The sequence below is a fragment of the Pagrus pagrus genome (genome assembly GCF_965226575.1).
Source record: "Pagrus pagrus genome assembly, chromosome: 16".
Classification (NCBI taxonomy): Eukaryota; Metazoa; Chordata; class Actinopteri; order Spariformes; family Sparidae; genus Pagrus; species Pagrus pagrus.
The window spans coordinates 26,088,676-26,110,926 of NC_140200.1; the positions used below are offsets into that span (position 1 = coordinate 26,088,676).

The 22,251-nt window shown below is 41.1% G+C and overlaps 1 protein-coding gene across 5 annotated transcripts in view; it reads left to right on the forward strand.

Moving 5' to 3' along the window:
- The window catches only part of enah (ENAH actin regulator), a 137,672-nt gene that overhangs the window by 64,055 nt on the left and 51,366 nt on the right, over positions 1-22,251 (forward strand). For all 5 annotated transcript variants that reach the window (XM_084376907.1, XM_084376906.1, XM_084376905.1 and 2 more), the window contains exons 2-3: positions 1,348-1,513; positions 6,769-6,946. In XM_084376907.1, the coding sequence (XP_084233033.1) occupies positions 1,348-1,513; positions 6,769-6,946 (344 nt within the window). The remainder of the gene's footprint in view (positions 1-1,347; positions 1,514-6,768; positions 6,947-22,251) is intronic.

Below are 22,251 nucleotides of genomic sequence, written 5' to 3' on the forward strand. Positions count from 1 at the left end.
TGAAAAAAAACATTATTATTACGTTCAACATAAATACCACCCTTCTGGGATTCAACAATGAACAACAAAACATAGAAATTCTCGATGTAACAAAGTTGGGTTTCACAAACGTGTCCTGAATAAAACCTCCCTCCAAGCAAATCAATGAAGCATCTCTGGCAGTATAATCACTTCTGTTCAGTTCAGTTCTTCCCCCACACGTCAACCCTCTCCTCAAAGAAATCAATAAAGATCCCTGGAACATCTTTGGAAGTACAATACTAAATTGGTGGCGTGTCTTCTTAAACACAAGGCACACAGCTCTCGTGTACAGCTATCAGCTCTGAGCCCTGAACTGGAAGACTGTGTAGTTATGTAGTGACAGATACAAAATGCAGCCAGCCACCCATGGAGCAGATTTCATTAGTTTTGTGCTCAAGGGCTGAAATAGTCTGAATTAAATCTGATATGAACTGTGTCCTTGTGCTTGTATGCTAGTAATAGCATTCTGTAGACTGTAGAAAAGGCTGAAGGCCATGTTGATGTGGTGCATCAAAGCCACTGTCACGACACATATTCCCCTTCTGACTGTCTCCTCTCCACTTTTTCGTGGGGGGATCACAAACTGGATAATTAGTAATATGTCATTATGTGTAAGGATCTGAAGGGAGTCATCTGAGTGAACCGCGCTCTACGTTTATGGGAAGCCGTTCAGACTAATCACAGCACAGATGACATTTGGTTGCTTAATAGAAGAAGCAGTATGTTGACAGTGTGATTGTGTAGTGACGACTTCAGTTGAGTGGAAAGTGGAGAGCTGTGTTTAAACATTGATTAAACCATGAAGAAGAGCTCGCTGATGAGAGCAACTAGTCCAGTGATGATACGGTTACATGAAAAGTTTACTTCAGGAGGAGTCAGTGAGGCAGGAGGCCACCATGGTTTCCACTGGAGTATATTTCAGTAGTCAAGTTCACTGCCATTCATTTTTCTGTGTGTAGCAGGGTCACACCGACCGGAGGAAGGATGTTGCCATGTCCTTTTAATTAAAGCGGTAGTTTCTGGCAGAGCAGCCTGTACTCTCAAATGACCTGACTGCATACCTGTTGCATCACCATCGTATCTGTAATCACAATCCAAAACATCCTTCAGGCTATTATGACTTTGTTAATACATTCAGTCTCAATGTTTACTTCAAGGAGAAAAGACACAAATAAAAAATAAGACATTAAAGACTTCTAACAAGCTCCCAGGGGCCACATGTTGGTGGTAAACCATCATAGACATCCGACCTTCAGATCATATTGTGTTTCTGTAGGTACCTGCTGTATAATAATGTTCTGTCCTTGTGTGTCTTCACTCCTGCAGTGAACAGAGTATCTGCCAGGCGCGAGCTGCCGTCATGGTGTATGATGATGCCAATAAGAAGTGGGTTCCAGCAGGCGGTTCCACGGGCTTCAGCAGAGTCCACATCTACCACCATACGGGCAACAATGCCTTCCGTGTGGTTGGCCGCAAGATCCAAGATCATCAGGTGAGTGGATGAAGCAGGTATAGGCAATTTCCTGTGAGACCTGCACCACTCTGAAAACATGAATACAACACAATGCAATCATTTGTAAACTCGGCTCAATGTTCTCGAGCCCAGGCAGTAACCTCCTTTAGACAATCATGTGTTTTTATAGATGCCTCATTCCATTAACCCAACTCACCCAGAATTCAGAACATTTTCATCTTCATGTTGTGGATTTTCTCGAAAAAATGAATGTTGAAAATTATTTTTAATTTACAGGACCTCGCAAAAATCCTATGAAAAACATTTTTAAAAAATCCCTGTTCTCAAATCCTTCTTTAGCTGTGGATTTTTTAAGTTTGGCCCTCGGAGCTAAATCAAATAATTCCTGTGAAAACATACTTTAATTGATTTAAATAGTTGTTGCAGACTATATACAGTAATCAAATTATTTACAATAACAATCATTTCTTTTACCCAAGTAAAGAATTTTTTATTTTCAAAACTTCATATCTCCACTAGTTTTCACGTTGCTGCAACCGAGTGTTAATATTCATTGCATTTATAAAAAAAAAATCAAAGATGTTAAATTACTCCATCATTTAATCATTTTTTTTAAAGTAGTTACTTTTTCCACTGGCTGTAATATGACCTTCAGTGGTTTTATTTTGTAGGTAGATATTTTGTGCTGCATTGACTTCAAGGTTTTCTCTCTGTGTGAAACCTAAAGAGACTGTTTTCATTGGGTTCAGGAAAGTTACAGCTTGTAATGAGTTGATGATGTCATCTTGTTCTCTGTAGACAAAATTTGAATCTTTTAATCTCAGCTCAATACACATATTATTTCACAATTTCAAACTTTTCTGAACTAATTCCTTTTTTTCAAGAAAATCCATGACATGAACTGGGAGGCTCAGGTGAGTTGGTATGGAAGGACCCTGAGCATGTCGACGATGTCCCTTTCATACCCAATCATGACACTGTCACCTGTTACCAATTAACCTGTTTACCTGTGGGATGTTACAAACAGGTCTTATATTGCCCCTGTCCCAACTTGAAATGTGTTGCTGCCATCACATTCAGAATTCCATTAAGTTGATGCGGTAAACATTGAATATCTTGATTTAGACTGTTTTCAATTGAATGTTTGTCAGAAAGGATTAGCAAATGATCACATTCTGTTTTATTCATGTTTTTCACAGCGTCCTAACTATTTTTGGATCTGGAGTTGTAAGTTGCTGGCAAGAACTTTACAATCCTGACATCCTGAAATATGTGTTATATATGTTATATCCACATGGGTACATTCCCATGGCCCTCATGTAGCACACTGGATGGACACAGTCCATTCAAACATGGTCCATGTTGAGTTTGACATGTTTGGCAGGAACGGTGCTGCATACAGAGTTTATAAAGACTGTTCAATCTGGAGGAGGATGTTAAAGTGGACTGTTACCAAAAATGGTATATCAGAATATTCATTTTTAGATATCAGATGCTGCCAGCACATGACTACATAGCCTGAGAATCCTGTGGTATTCATGTGCACACAACTACATTATCATGCCTAAAATATGACAGTGTGGACTCAGGGCTCTCAAAGTTGACAAAGGACTGTAAATAATTGATAATGACCTTAAAGCGTGTTAAATCTACTATACCAGTAAAAGATTTAGTGACTCTGAAGTTGTCAGCAGGTATAAGGGCCAAACAAAAAGTTGAGTCAGTGAGTTTATAAAAGTCTCACAATCTTTGTGTATTACTTTATAAAATCTTTTGTAAGAAGCTTTTTTTGCCAGTTGCAAAGATTGATTGCAAAAATGAAAGCAACAGTAGCCATATTACACACACACACACACACACACACACACACACACACACACACAGTGTTGACCTTCCACTTAACCTATTTTCTTCTTGACTCTCCAGCTCTTTAAACTCCAGTGGATGTCAGCGTGTCTCACTGACTGCTGAGCTTTTTCCAGAGCACAAACAAGAAACATGAAAGCATGCGCACACACACACACACACACACACACACACACACACACACACTAAAGCTCATATGAACACATCCACTGATACATTCTGGTATATTTGATTAACTAATTCCAATCACTCTGTTCCTGTTTTTATTGGCTACTGTCAATGAACCACTTCCTGTTGATGTTTCTCAGTAAAAGGAGATCATGCTCTTTGTGCAGCCAAACACTCCTAATGTAAAACTTCTCCGCAGAAGCAGCTGAGTTTCACTGACAGTAGGTCGTCACCCGTTAAAGAAAACCATATAGTGGAACTGACTGAATGACAGCAGTTTTTGTGGTTCTTATGGTAAAAGAGAAAGTTAGAGCAACGGCTTGGTGAGTCTGGCAAATGCTCAGGTCCAGTTCTCATTTGAACCAATACTGCTACTCAACATTATGCCTTTCAGTACTTTACTCTCTCTGTTATTATAAAAAAAATATTTTAGGTATAGAAAATAAGTCCAAACTTCTCATTTTCAACATCACTTATTTAGATAGTCTTCTTATTGATTTAGAACGGTTTACAAACCACACAGAATAAAACGCCTCACTACCTCTCCACTCTCAGACCCTGCAACCAGTGAAAAACCCCATCCTTTATCTCCAACAAGAACTTGTTTGAACAGCTAATTAATTACCTGAAGATGTTGATGAAGTTGTCGGTTCCTCATATCAAGTTTTAAGGCTGCAGGCTTGCTAACAACAGCCTCGGCTGCTGCGGGGGACGTGGCTTTGAGCTGATCAAACACGGTCCGTAGCTTTTAGATATTCTGTGTGTGACCGGCTGTTTCCTCAGGTTGGATGTGTTGCCCTGGTCAGCTTTGCATTTTTGCATCACAAATATTGCAGTGAGTGTTTTCTGCGTGAAGTTTTTTTCTGAGTGTAACCACACTCAGGATCGTTTCAGTTCACCATTGCTCTGACTCACTGTGAGTTGAACACGCTTCAGGTTACCTGAAGAGTTACCCAGAGTTCGTTACCCAAACAGAATGGCACAACTTGTTTGTTGCACAGCAAACAGCGTCAACAGCAAATTAATATGAGAGTAGATTAGAAAACAGGAGACGTCTTATTGAAATTTGATAAATAATCCTGGTTCAAATAAAACCCCCGATTTATTTGTATGACGGTTTACGTCTTCTGTCTTTTTTCTGAACAACTGTAACTTCAGTCCGACACTGGAATTTTGTATTATCCTTCCACGATTAATCCTGAAATCATGATACTGAACCAACAATTTTCAAACAATGGTCAAAGTGTGATCTTATCAGCTCATTTACTGTGGGCATTTAAGAAGAGGAATAAGAAGTCAGCGGCTGGACGAGCTGTGTTTGTGTTCACGGTTCACACCGAGCTCTTGGCTGATTGTCAGTTTGTGTGGTACCACTATCATAAAATGCACATTTCCTCCGTTTGTTTTATTCACTGCCACCTACAATAAGCATCTAGAGTTACAGCAGCTCAATTCCTTCTCACATTTAATGGCTGCTTGTTTTATTACCCAGTCCATCAACAATAAAAGAACGCTTATGTGCATCCCTTCCCGCCTGCCAGAGAGACATTATAATAACCACAGAAATTGACACTAGATTATTTCTTGCTGGGTTAAAATAAATTTTGCTGCCACCAGCGTTGGGTCTTGTTGGCAGATTGGTTACAGGCTTTAGCGCTAGAAGTGTTGTTTATTGGCCAAAGCAATATTGTTCTCTCAGGAGAAAATATGAGCTGTTTGAATGCTGGTCTCAATGCAGTTTAATCCCTTGGTTTTTAACCGTTGGGTTTGTGAAAGCTTAATTAACCCGGGGGCCTGTAAGATAAGCTTTTGCCCCACAGGGTCCCTGCAGGGGAATGTTTTGGATTCAGTCCCTAAATAGTTTGGACATGAGATGACAGTGATTATGAGATTAAACCACATTACATATCTTTTCGGGATATTACAGCTATATCAGATGAAAAGTCACAAAATGGTGTGTGTGTGTGTGTGTGTGTGTGTGTGTGCGCATCATCCCCACATTTCAGGATGCCAAAAATTCACTGATAATGATTGATTATGAACAGATTACAGTCCTTCAGTTAATAAAGCATTTCACATTGTGAGCATGGAGCGTGCAGGAGTGGAGAGAGGACAATCTGCTGTTGTCACAGTCAGTCCAGTTCCGGGGCTCCCAGTCTGAGACCCACTCCTCTGTCTCAGTAACTCAGACAGGAGAAGCTTGAGGCGTTCGTGCTTGGCCATGTGCCCAGGGCACTAAATGTCCCTGATGTTCGCATCGAATCACCTAAAGCCTTGAGCTCAGAGTGAGTGGATCATAAAGTCCCTTTACAAGCAGGTAAAAATGACCTCCTAGCACATAATGGCCACAGAGTGTCACTTTGTGTTTAATGAGATTGGGGTTTTAAGTGGGGCAAGATACGGGTGTGTGAGTTAGTTTTAAATCATTGGAAATACAGTCCAGGGTATACTGTAGCTCATAGATTGAGGAAACAAAGGTAAGTTTGTTAATAGTAAAATTTAAGTTATCATGAACAACAACAATAAGTATAAACACCACAACAATAGAAGAACTTGCATCCTTTTAGATAACTCCCCTTGAATAACGACATAATCCAGTGCAGGCTGGAATAAATAGGGGCGAGGCAATTAACTGCATTCATGCAGGGTTATCAATCGTGAGGTGTAAACAGTAAACTAGCAGACAGTGAAATTCACAATAAAATTTAAGTACCACAATAATAAAAGTATAAGTACTCCCTTAGATAGCCTCACTTAAGTAGAATCTCATCCAGCAATATCTGAAAAAATGTGGGATGGACTGCATATAGGCAGGCTGATTCATAATACAGAGGAGAACAGAACCAGCAGATATATGAATATAAAAATGCTATATATAATTCTATGTAATATATCTTCGCCAGAGGTATAAACACCATCACTGCCTGGGTGCCACAAGCTCCCAGTCCGAGCCGTTAGCTGCACTGCTAACTGAGCTAACAGCAGCTACATATGGCAGCTGTTAGCAGTTATGTTGATGGCATGGTGCCCCCTATTTGTTTGGAGAATGAACTCAGTGGGGGCCAATTCTTTCATAATGCATCTTTATTATTGTATTTTGAGCAGCTGCTGATTGTTTTTCACTAAAATACATTTAAAAATACATAAAATTATTTCAATCATTAATAATCTAAAGTTTGTTTCCTCTTTTCCTCTTATCTTATTTTCCCTTCCTGCTTGCTCATCATGGACTTCTCCAGGTGGTGATAAACTGTGCCATTCCCAAGGGGCTCAAGTACAACCAAGCCACGCAGACCTTCCACCAGTGGCGCGACGCCCGACAGGTCTACGGCCTCAACTTTGGCAGCAAGGAGGATGCCAATGTATTTGCCAGTGCCATGATGCACGCCCTGGAGGTGCTCAACTCCCAGGACACAGGTAGCTATGCTTCCCACATTTGGTGTGTGTGTGTGTGTGTGTGTGAGAGAGAGAGAGAGAGAGAGAGAGAAAAGAGTCTTTTTGTGTTGTAGATTTCTGGAGGGTGTACATAAGACTGTACAAGCCTCAGAGCTGAATCACTATTAGATATAAAATGCACTGTTGAGGGTTTCCTACCTATTCATATCATCAGTTTCAAGCAGTTGATCCCACAAGGCCAGACCTCATCTTGTCAAGCACACTGGAATAGTGTCTGCAAAAGAGGCCTGTCTACATGAGATTAAGCACAAAAAAGCCACTTGTAATGGCTTTGACATTATTGTCCTTTTGGGGAGAAGGTTCAGGAAAAGGAAATATACTCATTTGATTTGTATTACCACAAACTGTACAGCTACGGTCTGTGGTAAGAGCTCAGATATTGTAAGTAAGCTCCACTTACTGAGAATATCGGCTGTTTTTAATCACATTAAGCCAAATTCAGTTTAAAGAGACGTAAACATCAGGCAATTTTGTATTCAAGGCTTATTTTGATTTTCTGGTCGGCAGTACATTCAGAATACCCAGCTGTCCTATCCTACAAGCTTTATTTGGCTTGTGTTACCTTGAGAGAGAGAATAGAGAGAATAAGAGAATAAAAGACGAGCAGAGATTAGAACAGCGGTGTCAACAACACAGGTCAGGGCTTTCACACCAAACCTCTGAGGGATTTATATAAATTGAATAATGGAGTATTAAAATAAACCAGTTGCTTTAGTTTGGACCTGTAATACTGAAATAAAGGTAAACTTCCCAGCTCATGGTAGGTCTCTGTGCAGGAGGTATGAAACCCTCTGAGACAGGAAGCTCTACCGCAGGAACATTATTTTCAAAATACAGTGTAACTAAAGCTATATGTCATAAAGAAAAATGTTTTGAAGGGAACGTGAGTTACTAATGGCTTTACCAGAAACAATGAATAGAGTCACAGGAAGCTCACCACAAAGAAACATCCTTGTCTTTTCTTAATCAAAACCTTCATTTAGAGCTGAGACTCTGCGTGCAGTTAGTGATAGATGGCTCCTGGTAACTGTGTTAGTTAATGGGTATTTAAATTATGTATTCTTAGCAACACTGAGCATGATTGGTGCTTACATCTGCCAATCAAAGGTAATTTATTAAACTGGTAATTGACCATAAAGTGAAGCATAAAAAGGATGAACTCACAGCAGGAGGCTGCTCGTTCACACACACACAATCATTCCCATCACACGCACACACTGTATGCACAGTCACACAGCTCAATCTACTTCTGCCACAGAAACATTGCAGGCTGTAACTTCAGTGGTACACCACGACCTTGGTTTTCTGAAACATGAACTCATTACGTAGCTCCTTCCTCTGGCTGTGTATCTGCATTTGCCTGACTGCCAGAAGGGGTGAGAGAAGGGGTGAGAGAAGGGGAGGATGGGAGGGGGAACATTGTTCCCCCGATGAGTGCAGCGCTTCACTGTGTGTTTGTGCTCCGATTTAGAGTCCCAAAGTGAAGATTAATCTGCAGCTACCACATTCGAGGCAGAACTTGCTGCTGATTTTTCTCCTCGTCCACCCTTTGTTCCCTCTTTTCTGTTTTCCTCTCCTTCGTCTTAATCCAGCGGAGGCGAAGTGAAAGTCTTGATTGCAGCCTCTTTCTGTTTGTGTGATCTCAGCATCCAGATGCTGCTCCTCATGACCTGCCATGGCCCACACCCTCCCCTCCCCTCTCCTCTCGTTCGTACTATTCCCTCCTCTCCCTAAGCCATGCCTCTCATCACACTCTAATCCCATCCACTAATTAACCTGATAGTGATGCGCTTCGTTATGCTAATAGTGCTGCGTGTGTGTGTGTGTGTGTGTGTGTGTGTGTGTGTGTGTGTGTGTGTGTGTGTGTGTGTGTGTGTGTGTGCGTGTGTGCGTGTGTGTGTGTGTGTGTGAGAGAGAGAGAGAGAGGAAGAGAGAGGATAGAGGAGAGAGAGAGAAGTAATAGTGACATAAGAAGACATTCAAAAAGAGTAAGAGGGGATTCGTGCCAGCATCCTGTCATCCCAAATCTGACCATAGAAGAGCAGAACAGAGCTGTGTGTGATGGTGGGAGGCGTGCTTTGTTTTGCTTACCATACACTCTGTCGTCAAAACTAATTATGCTGATATAGTAATGGTTTCTCGTCTTTCACCCCACCAATTTAATGTACTTCCTTTAAAAAAATCACATTACTGATGCCAAGAACTGGCCACAATGAATCAAGCATGCAGCATACATAAATCACTGTTGATCTGAATCACATGGTTCACTTCAGTCAAATGACAGATCTGATCCAGATTGTGTTTGTCATAAATCCATCTCTTCTGTGACGCTGCCATGTCTGTTGCTGTTGTATGTCTGTCTCTCTCCCACTAGCTCGCCACTTTCCCCAGTCACTTTGTTAGGCAAGAAAACTTACTTGTTTAGGTTTAGGTTTAGGTTTAGGTTTAGGTTTAGCGTAAGGGTTAGAGGGTTCGGTTAAAGATCCAGGTTTGGGTTAAAGTAAGTCTGAGGTAACTCAGCTATGTAATGTAATTTAAAAACAATTCACTTTGACGTGTTGACTTTCGGTTTCACACACTAACACAAACCCCAGTCTCCTGGGTGACTGTGCTTGTGTATCTGTAATTCAGTGACTTAAAACCAATGTATTTGAATTGATAATCAAATTAAGAAAAATAAATCCCACTCTGACCTGAATCCATTTTATATATCAAGGCCAGACACTGTAGCATATATTATTATTATTCAGAGAACTACCCTCAGAAGAAGCAACTTCCTGTATTCAGCCTCGGGCTCTTTCCTTCATCCTTCTTTCTTTTGCTCTAACATCTCCTGGCTGCTCCCTGATCTCCTGTTTTTCTTCTCCAGCAGTCTCCCCCAGCTCCCTCTCTCTGTCGCTGGCTAATTCTCACACATTTGCCTTCCTTCCGTCCTTCCTTGTGTCCTTCCTTGTGTCCTTCCCCTCGTTCCCTCTCTCAGCAGTGCAGTGAGCTGCATACAGAAGCCAGAGGAAGGCGACAGGGTTTCCCCTTTCACCCCTCTGTTTTGCTACTGTATTTCTGTCCTGACAGCTGCTCTCAGTGGCGCCTATTCCAGTCGCTGTCATCTGTGGACCTGACAATCCTCTCAACACACGGGGGTTCACCCTCCATCACTCACTCAGTGGGTGCCTAAACTCCTGCCACATGAGTGAGCACCGCAATCAGATCACTAATTTTAGACCTCTGCTTGTTGTATGTGGTGATCTGTGCTGAGTGAATGATGCAGCGGAAGCTTTTAATAATGCTTTTAATGTTTTAGCTGTCATGTGACCTTTCTGACTCAATGCCAACATCTTAACTATATTACACTGACATGCTCCACATAAGGAAAATATGGAAGCTGCCATGTGTCAGACTTGCTTTGTGGTTCTCTCACTAACACACGAACATGTGTTGATTTACAGCATCTAAGTGTAAAAAGTGCTTTTTTAACTGGCTGTTGAAGCTTTTATCTAAAGTGCTTTAGAGTACCAGTAAATATTAGTGACCTAATGCAGACAGTGTTCACACTCTGCAGGAGCAGCTCAATAATCAATGCTGACATAAATCGTAAGGGACCAAACTACAGTCAGCTGAGGACGGTTAAATGGATCTGCAGGATGAGCTACTTAACATTTACAGTAACTCCACTTTACTGGCCTGATTTATATCGAGTTGGTGGCCTGTACTTTACTCTTGGTGAGTCCCTCCTCTCACCCCGGGCCTGAGAGCAAACTGAACAACTTTTACACATTTATACAACTTGAAAAGAAATAACTGTTCGCTGTAAGGGAGAGTGCAGACGAGGAGAAACGTCTGATCCTTGGTGGAGCTGTGTGACTATTCAAACTAGAGCTGCAACATTTAGTCGAATAAACGATGAGTCCATTGAAAGAAAATTAATCACCAACTATTTTGATAATTGATTTATCGTTTCGGTCATTTTTCAGGCAGAGACGTTGAACTTTTGCTGGTTCCAGCTTCGTAAATGTGAGGATATCCTGTTTTTCTTTGTCATTTATGACAATATATGAAGAGTCTTTGGGTTTTTGGACTGTTGGTTGGACAAAAGAAGCAATTTGAAGGCGTCACTTTGGGCTCTGGGTCATTTTAAAGACTAATAACCTTAATCTGTAAGGAAAATAATCTTCATTCACAGCCCTAATTCCACCTGTATTTTAGGAATCTCTTTTGTCTTGCCCTTTGTTTCAGAACCTCTAGCTCCAAGAAAAGAGGTGATATATTACTTCCAAAACAAAACCGAATGACTCATGCAAGTGATTAGAAACAACACGTATCATAAAAGATAAAAGTAAAGAAGACGCTGTCCTCCTCCACCTCTATGAAGAGTAAATATCTCTACAGTAGCAAATTAAATTGTAGCATGGTAGTGCCTGACCTTTTTCAAACCTTTTTCTTTAGTTAGTTAGTGCTTTAGTTTGTGTAAATGTTGCCTTGTTCGTATGTGGTGAAATGTACAGTAACAAAGTGCAAATGAACAGATCTTGTGGCACATGTGACCCACCCTCAAGCCCCCCCACTGTGTTTCCATCTGATTCACATAGCTCAGTGCTGCAGTGGACAGCTGTCACTGGCTGTGAAAATCATGTGTGTTGTATGTGTGTGTTCTGAGGTTAGAGGGCTCAGTTGTCATTTTTGCCACGCTGGAAGATTAAAGTTATATAACGGTTATATAGACCAAATGACAAAGCAAGTTACAGGGGCCAACTCTGAGCAACACTGAAGAGGAGTGTGAAACAGAGCAAACGAGTTGACCACCATGTGAACCAACTTATTCCTTTTGCCCTCAACAGCACACTTTATTTCCTTTTCTCTGATGTCCACCATGTTGAGTCAAGTGGAGAAATGCTACAGACACACAGATAACAGGAACCAGATGTTCTCCTTTGTCAACCTGTGGCTAAAAGAGATTTCTTACTCACATATATGCCTCTGCTTTGGATCTGTCTGTGAAGTTCACCTTTGACCTGGACAGCCAAAAAGGGGCTTGTTGATTTTCTTCAGGATTCAGAGGAGAGAAAAAAGTTTGCCATTTCTGTGTTGTTGGTGTTTGTTTGACACAGAAAACAAGCTTCAAGTGTCACCACACCTTTAGAATTACTGTATCGGCAGGTGAAAGTGTGTGTGTGTGTGTGTGTGTGTGTGTGTGTGTGTGTGTGTGTGTGTGTGTGTGTGTGTGTGCGTGTGCGTGTGCGTGTGCGTGTGCGCGCTCATCTATGCATGAAGGAATGTGTGAGTAAGCTATTGAACAAAGCACAGAATAGTTTCCATCTTAGGGAAGCAAGTGGATGTGGCCACTGCCGACATGTGGAAAGTGTGTGTACTTGTGTGTATGTGTGTGTGTGCACACTCATAGCTTTGATAACTCTCAGGACTTACAGTATGTGTAAAAAGTATTTTGGACCAGCACACACACCAGTCTCATCACTTGGTCTTACATCATCGAAAGCAGCTGCGTCTTCACCTCATTGCTATGTGTGGAGTCAGAAGTAGAGCAGAGTCTCTTCGTCTGACTCGGGGTAAAGTGACGTAGTTTCAGAGCTGTGAGCTCACGCACAGACAAGCGGAGATCCACTTGCACACACTGTGTTTATCTGTGTTTCTCTTTTCTCCTAAAAAGGCTAAAGCGGTGCAGGACAGGGGGCCAGGATCAGGAGAGGGAGGGACGGGTCACAGGCCGTCGGGCGTCTGTCTGTGTTGTGGTCTGGCCGGTAATCCGCTCTGATCAGTTCAGGACAGGGAGGGAGAGAGAGAAAAGACCTGAGGTGAAGAGCAGGAACAGTCACAGATAGAAAGGTGGAATGAGCTGTGGGAGGTAGAAGAGGTAGAAGTGGAGTGATGGATAGACTTGTACATAAATGTGACAGATGTCGCTCTTACTCTCTTCAAGGAAATGAGTTCTAGACAGAGTTGTCTAAGTTTCATGTTACAGAACGACAACATTGACATTAATAATCATTTCATCCTGAGTCCTGCAGTTTTTTTTAAACATAGCGTTGTTGGATAAAGGGTCAGACAAACAACGCTGTCCCGGCCTGACCTGTATGGTCCTATTGGACGTGTGGTGAGTGCCAACAGCTCACTGCTTATAAAAGCTGTTGGTGTTGAAAAGGCTGCAGGAGGAAGGAGGGCAGATTGCCTCATCTATCGGTGGGAAGGGATGAAGTGCAGCACCCCTGCAGCTAAATATTTATATCGGCTTCTGTTTTTCTGTCTCCGTGCCTTTATTTCTTTGGCTCTCTCTCGCTCTCAAACACACACACACACACACACACACACACACACACACACACACACACACACAAGCAGAGAGCAGGTGAAACTGTACAGGTTCTTTAGTTCTGTTTAGACTGGACTGTTGTGGGTCAGTTGGATATCAGCATCTACCACTGCAGCGAACAACATAAAATATGATCAAATATTTTTTTAATTAAAAGATAAAAGTGATCGTGAACGAAAATTAATTTATAGTTTAAATAAAAGAATGCAGCCAACTCACAGAGAAGCAAAGGATGTGTTGGTATCTTTGCTTTAAATGTCTGAAGTGATTTAATGATTTTTAGTTAATTTCCTCTGTAATTTCCGAAGCTATTTTTTAATACTTGCTGCAAGTCAGAGGACATCCGTCTCATCGGTCTCTACTGATGGTTTTTTGATCAGTGATGAGAAGATTGGGATCTTATTGGAGCACAATATTCAAGTTCATATGCTCATATTATTATATGTATGTGCAAAATGTTGTATTATATATTATTTAGTAGATTCTAATGAATGAATGAATGTGCAAGCAGCATTTTAATGTTACAGCTGGAAAAGGTCGAGCTAACTTTAACTGCCTAACACACTGTTGAGCACTTACATCTATAAAAATCTCATCCAAATTACATCCAAATGTCTGAGACCACTAGCTAAGATAGGGTCTAACATGTCTCTGAATAATGGATCGGTACTTCTCCTTGGTCAGGGTGGAGTCAATTCTGTGTAGAGGTCCAACTCCAGAGGAGGCAAAACAGCCCCAGACTGGAATACTCCCACCACCATGTTTCACTGTGGGTTGAAACACTGTGGTATCATTCTCTCTACTGCTCGTCTCCTCACATGCACCCTGCTGTTACTGACTAAACCTCAAACTCGGATTCATCAGTAAATAGGACTAGATAGGATTTCTTAGCCCACCTCAACAGTAGTCCATGTTTCCATCCTGAGAGGTAGTTAAGAAACTGCTACACATCCTTTGAGACATTACAAGACAGCCTTCTTTTGATCTCTTCTTTTGACTTCTGCTGAAATCCATGAAGAAATTGCTTTTCCATCTTTCATGACACTAAGCTTGTTGTATTGATCTTCAGATGGTGTGGTCACTGATCCTGTTTCATGCTGTGCCCCCTTAGGAACCTTTAGCCTGGCCTCGATTTGATGTTGAGAATGCTCCTCTTTGTGACTTCTGACACTTCATTTCCCAATCCTCAAACTTTCTTATTATATACAGGTTTATGTGACAATATTAGAGATTTTTAATGTGGTCCCAGACTTGTGGACCCTGTTGTGTAGTACCAAGTGTACCTCAAAAGAATAGCAACAGTACTGTATACTGGAGTAAGTGCACAGTGAAATGATTGCACAGAGCTGAAACAACAGTTGAATAATTGCTAATGGTGTTGAATTGATAAAAAAAATTAATTGAGCAAATTAAAGTATTCACAACATTGTGCTGTTATGCCAGTTTTGCACAATTAGATTTTTATTATTACATTACATTACACGTAAAATGTGAACCTGTCATGTAGCCAGGCTCAGACTTGGCAGCAGCTTGTCTCCACAGCGACATTTAAAAAGTTGCTAACTTGGGATCATCATGTATTTTCAGTCGTTACAGTCCCTGCCAGCAGCACGCCATGTGGCTCTGGATCTTGTGAAAGCTTAGCGGGGAGGAGGGGTTGAAACCTGAGAGAGCCGGAGGCACAGAGAGGTAGAGACACACAGAGGGACACTGCATCCTCGTCCCATAGAGACAGCCTGCGTCGCCCGGGCCAGAATGAGTTTGTTTTTGCAGGTCAGGAGGGTGAAAGCGTGGTGTAAACATTTAGGGTGCAGCACCCCCTCCGACAGGGCACCACATCAGTCTAGCATGTGTTTGTTCTCGTCAGCTCGTGACAGCGCGTGACAACCCCCCCCCAACTCTCCATCTGTTTGCCTTCCCCACTTTAGCTTTTTCTTGATGAGCTCATGGTCTCTGGGAATAATCCCCAGGTTGGCAAAGTGGTGCACTGCATGCTGCAACACAGCTGGACAACAGCAGAGAGACTCAGCAAGAAACACTGGTAAAAGTGAAAGGCTTAGCAAGGAATCAGACAGAAAGGCAAAGAAGTGAGTAAAAGTGCAACAGGACAGAGTAGGTGCAAAAGTTGGAAAGAGAAGAGAAATAAGAAGGCAGAGATAGTTGAAGGAGAGAGAAGGCGGAGGTCCTGCAGGTTTTTTGTATATTTTCTGACTGCTGCTGCTAGTGGCCCCCTAAGGCCCCATCACTGAGGTATCCACAGACATGCCTGCTGTAGCAAGACTTCACCGGTTCCCCCAGGATCAACAGAAGATCAGCCGAGCTCAAATCATCCTCAGGAGTGAGTAGTCAACCTGGCAGAACAGTTTGAGGGTGGTTTGGTTTTTGTGTGATTAATACAACACCACACTGTTTCCTGATGGCAAGTCCTGTGTGCATCAGTTCTGCTTTTGATTGTGAAGGACATTCATTTAAAAAACACAGGATTTAACTGTGATGCAAGTTTGTTTGGAAAATGGCAGCTGAAATAATTAGTCAATTAATTATTTGGCAGAAAATTGACAAAGCAGAGAACTCTGGTTCCTGGTACTTACTGTGAATGAGCTGATGTGCTGCTCTTCTATCTTTCTAATCATTGTGATATTGAAACTGAAATTTAAATTTTTTGGGGGTTTTGACATAAATAGCAATTTAAAGATGTCACATTGAGCTTTGCAAAACTGTAGTGGGCATTGTTTACCAGGACTCAGATCAGGATCTGGCCAATCCAGTTAAATGCTGGTTCAGGTCACTGTTGGTACCACACTGTAAAACAGCACATGCAGGGCTGAGGGGAATGTTGGTATATAAACATCTTCTTCTCTCGGTTTTGTAAAATGTTGTGCTACTTGTTGCTTACACATGGAGATGTGATCCAACAGGTTCCACATAGTAAGGTACACAGATTTGATGGAATAAAAATATAAAGACTATCTTCTGGTGCCCAATCATTGCTTAGTGTCAGCCAATACAGCCAGGCTTCTGAACAGGAAATTAGGAGAGAAAAGAATGAGTTCATCACGACTTAGTGTCCAGCAGGCGTGTAATGCACCAAGTACTAATGTGTGTGAGAAATCCATAAGTGTGTACGCCAATGTGTTGAAACATTTAAGCTGTCCCACGAGCTTCGGACACATGTCAGCCGGAAGCGAGGCCTCTGTGGAGATTTCCCCTGATTGGCTGCAGAGCCGTTCTGTAATTTGATTGGTTAAAATGGGCTCCAGTTGTCATGTAGCAACAGTGTAGAACAGCTGGAGGACGACTGACCACAGTTGCTATGGTCTCCTGATCTTTGAAAGAGAGGCTGAAGTGTAACTGTACTTCTGAGCCACAGCACGACATGTCATTGTGTTTGTCAGTAGTGTGTAGTACGGTGTGTGTAGATTTCTGTGGCGAGCTGCAGTTATGGGTATACAAGTGCCATAAACAAAAAAGCCACCAATGGAGTCAGGAGAGAGCCTTTGGAGTTCTACTGAACACACAAACAAGTAGAGCTGCTAACAGAGAACACAAGGGAACATAAACCTTTAGTATGTTTGTATAGTGTAGCATTAGCATGCCATGGATGAGCACTAGCCTGGTTCCAGACCTCAGAATAGCTGCCTGCATCTTTTTAATCTGTACAAGTTATTAAGGTATTATTAGCTGCTACTGTACTATCATAACACATTCTTATCTCTGACCACACTGTGGCGGTCAAGTTGTCGGTCATGTAGGTGCCAGATTTGTAAAAGGAGGAAGAATGTGTGGAACAGAGAAGAAGATGTCTTTCTGCTGCGTTTTGATGACATTCTTTTGGAGATATGGCTTCATATAATCTCACAATATTTTCAGGCTCTATCGTGATACACAATATTGATATTGATATTTGAAATCTCCCCAAATGCACTTCATAAATTCTAGGACTGGGCAACTTTTTCACCAAATATCTCAGTATACATTTTGGGCCTTATTTATTTAATATTAAGCTTGGTAGAAGACTGAGAAACTACTTTCTATTTCTCTCTCTAAGGACCTGTCTAAGAGACAACAGATCTATCAGTTCTAAGAGAAAACAATTACAAAAAGGGAGAGAAATCCAGTTCGCCATTCAAACCTGGGTAATATGTAGCTTTCAATGTATAAATCCAAAATGACTCTCTTTGCAGGAGTGTTAGTAAAGGGTCGTGCTTTCTGATATACATGTTTTTACACAGTAAACCTGTGCTGTCAGGGCTTCATGCAGCATGGAAATGTCTTGTCTGAGATAAAGACCAACCCTGTTATTATAATAATGAAGATGAACTTTAAGCTCAGGGCACAGGCTCCATATTACACAGTACACACTATATTTGATGAGACAAGTGTTACCAGTGTCATCTAATAAATTAGTGAAACACAATCTTTGATGCATCATCAGTCAATTTAGCAATTCTGTCCTAAAATGTCATGTTACTTATCATCCGCTAAGTGATACAAATCGTTCCTTATTTTGTCTCGATAGTAACGAATGAAAAACATTCCTTGACGCTGTGTTTTCTATGAGCAAGGCCAAAGAGTAAGTGGTGGCAAGATAATTATCCCTGCACTGAAACCCAAAACCTCTGCAACTGCAAAACAAGAACTCTTCGGTTAAACAGCTCAGACAGAGCCATCATTTTGGCTTTCATTGTGTTTTGGCTTGAGACTTGAGTCACACTAATGTGTTTTCAACTTTACATCATTTAGCCACTGACCAATGACCCATTTTGACTGCTAAAATCTCAATCTTGTCATTTTTCCACAAATCCGTAGTCCATCTTTTGTAGAATATACTCATTTCCTGTCAATGACCAAAGTTAAGCTTTGGTGAAAATCTGCAGAAGCCAACACGGTTGTCTGAAATCATTCAGACTGAACACATGTTCCAGTAAAAAGTCTTTTGTTACAATGTTGCATTATGTAACTGAGGCTCAATTAGTTGTTCAGAGGGTGACATCCTAAATTATCTTTAGCTTTTTAACAATGAGAGAATTCAGTGGATTCACTGGAAATGATTTTCCATATTGGGAGCTCTGTGTAAGGCTCTAGTTGTCTGTATTTGAATAAAAAGTGAAATAAAACAGGGAAAATGGCCCAGTTCCAGACTTTGTAATTGTCCGCCCGGATTCAACTCATAGAAGTCAAACCAAAGCCAACATTCCTACATGCATGTCATGCCACTGACCATAATTGTGTATTTGTGGAGATCTCTAGAAGCTTGACGCAGGCATCAAAAATTCTCAGATGGATAAAAAATATCATCATGAAATATGCTTTCAGTTCTGGTGATGAGTTATGTGGCACACTCCTTCCTCTCCATCTAAACTGATCTATTGCTGTCTCTTGTAATTTAGCGCTGACAAAATGAGCAGCTTCTCGATTTATTGAGTTGTGAATGATCGGAGGCTCATTTCACCAGAGAAGCTGATGAGGCAGATTTGTGTACAGCTGCCTCCTCCTGTGCTTCTCTCCTCATTTCATCCAATCTTTTTTCTATTATTCAAGCTTTTACAGTGAAGAACATATGTAGGAAGTGATGATGGAGGGCTCCGTCTGTCTGCAGTGCTCCTCCTCTTTGTTGCTGTCTGGCTGTGTGTCTCACGCCCTCATAGGATTTGGTCTTTTTTGTTGCCATTAGCCTGGCGAGCTGATGATGAGTCATGCAGTGATATATAATTCATGGCGGTATTGGTTTTGTGTGTCTAAACGATGCTTATGGGTGAGGTGGAGGTAGCAGCAAAACAGGAACATCCCAGCCAGCCTTTCTCCTGCATTGAATTGCTAACTCTAAGTCAGCAAAAGGAACGAAATGAAAGGAAAAAGGAGAAATATTATCACTGCTTTGTCTTCAGAGCTCAGAAAGAGATGCATCCTGATACATACAATGATAACGCCTTATGAAGCATTGTCTTCTGATATAATCCTGAATCCTTCTAAATATTTTCTTGCTCTAAACAACCCTTGTTAAATAAGGGCTGCACAATAAATCAAAATATTATCCAAATCACAATAAGGCAAAGTGAAATATCCAAGTGGCAGAAGCTGCAGTTTGTAAGTAAAATGTGACAAACAGCATTATGATGAAGTGCTGTACTGTACATACTGTAGTGCTGCAGAGATGCCCCGGCCTACCAATTTAGTTTTCCAGATGTAAAGAAAAACGTTTGTTTGGTTCAGACCCAACAAATCACATCACATCATCAGGATTTTAATAGTTTTTCTTTTCCAGTGAAAATGAAATTTTGTGATGAAAAAATGATTTCTAATTGTTCACTTATTGTGAAACATACTGCAATCATAATATCTGTTTTTAATTAATAGCCATCTATTTTTACCATATCGTGCAGCTCTACATGTAATTTTGCTTTTTAACTTCCTGCTGTGTCATATAAGGCTTTAACATATAACGCAATTAGATGTTTTTTCCACCAGTCGTTACAGTTTGTATTTGTGGCACATTGTTCTTGTAAAGCTGATCAGGTTTCTTCGTCGATGTCATTGTAATCTATCTGCTGTCAGCTCCACCAGATCCACACAGAATGAGGCATAAAGATTTTACATTTGTGAACGAGAGACAGCTGAAATCATCATCAGTTAAAACCAGATATGTTAGGCTAAATGATGAGTAAATGTTTTTAAACTGATGCACAAGATGGGGAATATTTCCATCAGATAGTGCAGCTCTCTTTTAGCTAATGTTTGTTGCATACTTATTTCCCAGAGTGACATCTTCAGAACACTTTGTCCAAACAACATGAAATCTTCACCATTGGGACCCCAAACCCCCAGAACCTGCACAATTTTGGCAATTTTCCATGACAAACGACTTGCAGGGTAGTCTATTATCAGAATAGTTGCATGTGAATTTAATGTTGATCAAATGATCAATTAATCAATCAAATAATTAATTGATGACTTAAGACAGTTTCAGTTCAAAGTCCTAGAATAGTCCAGTTTCCCATGTTTTAAGGAATAGCACAAAATACTAATGTGTCACCTTCATAACTGGCACTTGTCATATTGGAAGATTCATGTATTTATTTGCTGTTTTTTCTTTTTATAAAGGAACAAGTAGGTAGCCTAAACTGACCACACACCACAGCATTTATAGCCTCGGATAATTTGCTATTCTTATCCGTAGATGGGCTTTTAAAATACATAAAACATAAAACTCAAAAACAAATACACAAGAGACAATACAAACACAGCCTTGACAATGAATATGAGCAAGAAAATACAGACAGAACAATACAAAACACAAACTGTGTTACAGTACAATTAAACAAGGTAAAATAAGAAGCACCGGATCAGATCAACGTTACAGTTTGAGTTTAAAATGATGCCAGTCAGGATCCAGCTGAGTTCTACAGGTGAGGAGTTTCACATGTTAATCACCTGAACAGGAAATGCTTTTTGTCCCAATGAGGATTTACATAAGGGCTCCTTACAATTCTCATTGGATGCTCCACGTTACTGAGCATCTGATACTTAAGAGTCTTGCACTTCTAGGAATCTGTAAGGAGTCTTTATGGATAGAGTGGTTCTGAGCTGTGGTCTAGATGCTTTTGACCCAGTTGCTGTTTGTCACAGGTCCATGATGAAACATATCATTTGGTGCACGCCAACTCTCCCTTCCTCTCCCCTAGCACGCCAGTGAATACCCCAGTGTTTACCTTAACCCTTCAAGGCCATCCAATAGACCAGCCCACTAGTTGCCGGGCAGATCTGAAACTATAATGAGTACATGTTTGCAGGTTGTGTCACTCTGACATGGGATCCTCCTTGTCTGACAGTCTGCCATGTTACTGAGATACTGTAACAGGGCAGTGGGTTGGAATCAAATGTCCAGCAGTCATTCATAGGGGATGACGAGGACACAGGGGTCGATGTCGATATCCTCCTGCCCTTCTAGACTTCCTGGCTCCCCAGAGCCCCAAAATAATCCCCAACATGTGGGTCACAGTGAAGAAGTCCAAGATAGACACAGAAACAGAGAGGACAGCCCTGTTCCCACCAGACCTACAGTGAGTTTAATCCCCTGCAAATCTGTCTTTAATAGGATCCAACACTAATTAAGATATTAATGTGCTTTGATCAAGACAGAGGTCCTGTGATAATACTAATCCTGTGTGATTTAAATCAAACTCTGGGCTATAATTTCTCTTCCTTATGTTGCTTTTCCGAAGCAGGAAGTGAGAACTTTTTTAAAGCTCAACCTTTAACAACTGGGTAAGAAATGAACCGAGAGTGTTTCATCATCCTGTTGTTCCATAAAATTCGGAAGTTCGTTCATCAGTTCATCCACTCATAAATTATTTAACAGGGTTCCCAAAGGCCTTGGCTCTTTAGAAAGTTGTGGATTTTTAAAAAGTAGAAAAGGGTATTTTATTAAATTAATGGGTGTCCTTAAAAGTACTTGAAGACTTTTTTCTTGTAAATCAAAGTACAGCATCAAAATTCATCACTGTGCCTCAAGATGTTGGAGGTTTGCTTTGTCAGAGCAGCAGTCTGAAATGGAAAGATTTCACTCTGCTTTTGCCATTTTACAAGGGGAGACTGAAGGACACGACTTCACTTAAAACGTTTGAGTCCTTGGTTCCACTAGACAAAGTATTGAAAGTCATTAAGAAGAGCAGTTTGTGTACACGTTTACATCCATAAGCCTTCAAATACGGTTCATGCCAAGGTCATATTAAAGTAATCAGGTTAACAGAGGTATGGGTGAGGACAGAGTGGACAGAGGTAGAGAGAGAACAATTGATGAGCAGACTTGGAAGCCAACTAGAGAATGTGAAGAAGGCCGTGTGTGCCAGGTAGCCCATTTTCTTTGGCACTCTAATATAATGGTTATCGATGGAGCGTCCTAATCAGGCCGTAAAGAACCATTTCACCTACTTGTGCTGGAAAC